The sequence below is a fragment of the Cephus cinctus genome, unplaced genomic scaffold, assembly GCF_000341935.2.
Source record: "Cephus cinctus unplaced genomic scaffold, Ccin1 Ccin1_scaffold1184, whole genome shotgun sequence".
Taxonomy (NCBI): domain Eukaryota; kingdom Metazoa; phylum Arthropoda; class Insecta; order Hymenoptera; family Cephidae; genus Cephus; species Cephus cinctus.
Window position 1 is genome coordinate 1,740,611 of NW_014333664.1, and position 2,334 is coordinate 1,742,944.

Here is a 2,334-nt window from a genome sequence, read left to right on the forward strand (position 1 = left end):
GCAACCGTGAAAGCAGGTGGGTGTCCACGCAGGAGACTAGTCGGGTGTACAAGAAGGCAGTGTTTCCGGTAAGATGATTCGGGAGAGGGGTGAAAAAAAAAAGTGTGAAAAAAAATATATTAAAGTTGCAAAGAAATTTCACGAGTGCAAAAAAGGAAAAAAAAAGGGAATAAATAAATAAATCCTGGCGATCCTGTTTCCATCGCGACGATCGCGATAAGGTCTCGCCCCGGCAATGTCGGTAGTCAGTCGTCGTATTCGCCACTGCGGGACAGCCGTCGTGTCGATAATTGTGGAGCGTGTAGGTGCGCTTTCCGCAGGGTATTAAAGCGTCAAACGGTGCGCGCTCTATACAGACGTAGTCCTTGCGCCGCGACGTCACTCCGAGACGCGAGTGACAGGCGTCTCCGATTAAGCGACGCGCACGGCTCTCAGTCCACTTCAGCGACTTCTCTCATTTTTCTCATTGCTCCCTCTCTCTCTCTCTCTCTCTCTCTCTCTCTCTCTCTCTCTCGCCTTCGCCATCTCGCCATCTCCTGTCTCGTTCCTTCGCGTACGAGAAACTCGTTCTCGCAACGTTTCCCTGCATGCGTCCTCCGCCGACATATGCAGATACGCATAAGAAATACACAGGCGCGACGTACTCGGGCGCGACTATTTTCGTTGTGAACAAGGTTAACGATACGCCGCTCGGACGACTTTGCGACTTTTAATTCGGCCACATTGCAAAACGATGCGAGGCTTACCTTGCGACTATTTATTACATGCCAATACGAACGTTCGGTCGCCCAATGGAAACGACCCGGTGACACGTAACGACGAAAAGCGAGCGGAGTGGATTGCCGGGAGATTAGCCGAAACGATTAATAAAGAGGAAGGAGGACAGAGGAAAAAAAGGTGTGAGAGAGAGAGAGAGAGAGAGAGAGAGAGAGAGAGAGAGAGAGAGACAGAAAGAGAGAGAGAGAGAATACGAGCGCGAAACTGGACGGCGAGAGAGAGAGAGACGAACGATAGACACTCGAGAATAATAACCGGTACGAAATTGATGACACGAGGTACGAAAATGTTTGATGAAAAAAAAAAGAGGAAAAGGAAAAAAAGTGGTATCGAAAACAAAAAAAAACAGTAATGTGAATCGAATCCAAGTCAACTGATCAGACTCGACCAGCCGGTATTTGTCACCGGCGGCTATAATTCTCTCGTCTAAACGGTCGCACCGGCGCTCACGCAGATACCGCATGACTCGCCCACCTGCTATGTACACCGCACTTTTGTTTACATAACCCATTCGCACTCGCCGAGCGCGGTGCGCGCGACTCTCGATGTGAAAATTGAAAAAAAAAACAAAGTCCACTCTGGAGCACGGTCCCGCGGGACCGTCTGTCATTAATATACTTCGACACTGATCTACGTCGACTGGTACCGCGTACGCGTGACACACGGGGTACCCGAAGTTGAACAGTAGTTTCGCGTGTATGAAAAAAAAAAATTTATTCTCATCGATTTGTCGTAGACTAAAAATGCGACGAAGGAAAAGAAAAAAAAAAATTTTTGCTCAAAAAACGAGAAAAAAAAATTTTCGCGTATATCGGGTACAAAAAAGGAAGGTAGGTATACGCAACAGCTAAAACTCACCGTAAGTAGTGGTTCCAGGCGGATTAATCCGTCAGTGAGAGGACGGCTGACGGTGATAAATGTCATAAACTCTGACGGAGACACTGGCAAGGATGTAGCAGTGGAAACTTAACACGACACCGGGTACGAAAATCCTCGGCATCTCTTCTGGCGATAGTACAGTAGTATCCGAGAGCGCGCACCGAGGCCTCCTTAGGCTTCATTCACAGGATTGGCCTAACCGCCCATTCATCACAATGCATAAAAGTGAAACCCACATACAACACCGGAGAGAACGATTCGCGTCGAGGAACGGCGGCGGTAAGATAAGAAAATTTAGTAACGAAGATACAAGGGACCCGACGATCGTTCATCACGTGTCCCATAACCGATTAAAAGAAACAAGTATCCTCGCACTGCGATCGATCGAGTGCTCACGCGTTTTTACTTAACGACACTCCAGTAAAATATACGATCCGATACGAGTAATGTTATAAACGCGGAAACGTACACCCTCCCGTGACGGCAGCACGTGGCGCACTGACGGCGCCGCGGACCCGTATCCCCACCACCGACTGAGTCCTTACCCCCTCCATGCATCCCCGCCGCATCCCTGACCTATCCCCACTCCGGGGAGGGGCGCCGTATACCGAACCCCCCACTCCTACCCATTCCACCCACGCCCCCATCCCACTTAGCGAGACACCACGCTCTCTGTAA

The 2,334-nt window shown here is 49.6% G+C and overlaps 1 protein-coding gene across 5 annotated transcripts in view; it reads right to left on the reverse strand.

The window, feature by feature from the left end:
• Positions 1-2,334, reverse strand: part of LOC107272531 (protein tiptop) — an 85,203-nt gene that overhangs the window by 53,129 nt on the left and 29,740 nt on the right. For 2 of the 5 annotated variants that reach the window (XM_015749761.2, XM_015749760.2), the window contains exon 1: positions 1,636-2,166. The exons of the other annotated variants lie outside the window; for them this stretch is intronic. In XM_015749761.2, coding sequence (XP_015605247.1) covers positions 1,636-1,701 — 66 coding nt within the window. In that variant the 5' untranslated portion in view covers positions 1,702-2,166. Of the gene's footprint in view, positions 1-1,635; positions 2,167-2,334 lie in introns of those variants that run through there. 5 annotated transcript variants of the gene reach the window in all.